Source organism: Fragaria vesca, linkage group LG1 (genome assembly GCF_000184155.1).
Source record: "Fragaria vesca subsp. vesca linkage group LG1, FraVesHawaii_1.0, whole genome shotgun sequence".
In the NCBI taxonomy this organism is placed as follows: domain Eukaryota; kingdom Viridiplantae; phylum Streptophyta; class Magnoliopsida; order Rosales; family Rosaceae; genus Fragaria; species Fragaria vesca.
In genome coordinates this window covers 17864670-17866916 of record NC_020491.1, presented here as the reverse complement: position 1 = coordinate 17866916, position 2247 = coordinate 17864670, and the positions used below count along the sequence as shown (strand labels likewise).

The following is a 2247-nucleotide window of genomic DNA, read 5'->3' as shown; positions in this document are numbered from 1 at the left end:
GAGAGAGAGAGGGAGAAACCTGGACATATTTGATGGAGGGGTGATCTGACAAGAAGTGGAGGATCCGGGTGGTGTAGGCTCCAAGAACAAGGGCGATCTGAGAAGGGGGGAGATGGGAGAGGTGAAGAGAGTGGAGAGGGGTCTCAATCACAACGTCGTGGAAGCCGAACCCAGTCATGAGCTGTCCAGGGGTCTCATCGGCAGGAGGAGGAGTGACGTCACGGCTGAGGGCAGGGTAGAGGTTCTGAATGACTCGGAGTTTCCAGTTGGGGTCGTCGGGCGGGACCCGGAAGATCTCGGGAGCGCAGTGGTGCTCGCGGCCGAGACAGAAGGGACAAGAGTTGGATTGTTCCTCCTCATGGCCCACCGGCGATTTGGATTTGAAGTCGGAAGGACGCTTGGCTCTCGCCGGTGAGAATATCACCCACCGGTTTGTCACCCAGTCCCTCCGTATTTCTGGGAGGACCTTCTTGCCGCCTTCCATGGAAAGTTTTAATATTGATCTGTGGAAAGTTTTAATATCCCGGGATCGTATTTCAACTCATTTCTCTTCCGAATCAATCAAGTATTTAATTTTATCCTTTTCAAAAATCAATCAAGTATTTATCACAAAATTAGGCCCAAAATCAATCAATCAAGTAATTATGATAATTTGGGCTCTAATTAGGCCCAAAATCAACCTAACTGTGAATGGAGTCAGTAACAGGAAAATTTTAATTTTAATATCCGCGGATCTTGATTCGATTCCAATCAACATCATCGGAATTTCAATCAAACAATAATTATGATAATTTGGGATCTAATTACGGGACCAAAATCAAACAATTTGGGATCTAATTACGCCCAGAATCGAAAGTATTAAAGATTTCGTCTACTATATATAGTGTCTAATATTACGAGGAGCACAAACATCAAACATAGTTGGCTTGCTTGTTTAGCCAAAACCAAAACTATGGCAGCGCAACAACGTCGTTATGCCACTCCAACTGAAATACAGTTTTGTAGCGATGATGATGAAGAGGAAGTGGAAGAGGAGCAATGCACCAGAAGCTCTTCCTTGGTGGCATCCGACGACGAGTATGCTGATTCTTGTTCTACAAGAAAAAGATCCAGGTCAGCTAGTAGTGCTAAAGCTAATAGATCTTCCGTGGTGGCAGGGCGAGTGTGGAATGAGAAGGAGGAAATCACCCTCTTAGGACATCTCATTGCAAAAGTCCCCAGAGAAAAAATCAACTTTTTATTCCCCAACAAGGAAAAAGAACAAATAAGGCGCAAAATCAGACATCTCAAGGAAAAATTTCAAAAACATAAAGACGGTGCCAAGTTCATAAATCTCCATCAGGAGAAGTTGTACGATTTATCGAACAAAGTCTGGGGTGAGAACACTACTACTACTACTACCACTACTAGTTCTGATAAAGAGGGTGGACAAGAGAAGGATTCGATGAATGTTGATGATGATGTTGTGGGTGATGAGGAGGACACGGTGGAGATAAATGATGATGTTATTCTTATGGGGTTAGATGAGTATTTAGCAAGGCGGTCACTTCATAATATCAGTGAAGAATTACGCAGGAAATTGGAATCAAAGTGGAGAAGACTCGCATACGAGAGGGCTAGATATGGTTTAGCCGTATCCGAGTTTGCAATAAAGTTGCAACACTATAAACTAAGATATTACAACAACTGCTAGATTGTAGTTCTTTATGTTTGCAGACCTAGTACTAGCAGTTATGACGACGATATGTACGTCTTTCTTTGTTGGATTTTTTTTCTATATGTTTTGGTTGTTTCTTTGTTAATTTTTTTTTCTTCTGAAAGGATCAATGTTAATCATGTTATGTATTTTTTTTTTTTTTGGTTACAATGTTATGGTTATTTTATATGCTTGTGCTTCTATTTATTTCCATGCATGATACGAGTCTATTACAAGACATAGCTTATTGTCAAGGTACCCTAATTAAAGACCATTCATCACTTTGGTTGTTTGGTATATCAATTTCAAAATCTATCACGTTAAACACACTATGACATCTGCGTTTCTAAATATTTTGTGTTTTTAATCATATTTTGCCGGACCCGATTGCGGTAGCACATAGAGCTTCTAAAGTGTCCAACGAATATCTACTGATCCCCAAAGTGCGAACTTCCTCTCATCCCACTGTAACAACTTCGACATCGGGTCAGCATGCTCTTTGGAAACACCCTCCTCTTGATTCTTTGAAAATAAATACTAATGCAAGCAGT

General features: G+C 41.2%; 2 protein-coding genes across 2 annotated transcripts in view; one reads left to right on the top strand and one right to left on the bottom strand.

Annotated features, from left to right (window-relative positions):
• The window catches only part of LOC101291091 (probable galactose-1-phosphate uridyltransferase-like), a 2277-nt gene extending 1700 nt beyond the window's left edge, over nt 1-577 (bottom strand). Inside the window, exon 1 of the mRNA XM_004288371.1 lies at nt 20-577. Within this exon, the coding sequence (XP_004288419.1) occupies nt 20-484 (465 nt within the window). The 5' untranslated portion in view covers nt 485-577. The remainder of the gene's footprint in view (nt 1-19) is intronic.
• Nucleotides 578-952: 375 nt separating this feature from the next.
• Nucleotides 953-1693, top strand: LOC101310359. The gene has a single exon (XM_004289411.1). It carries the CDS (start codon nt 953-955, stop codon nt 1691-1693), a length of 741 nt encoding a protein of 246 aa, XP_004289459.1.
• The last annotated feature ends 554 nt before the right edge of the window (nt 1694-2247 follow it).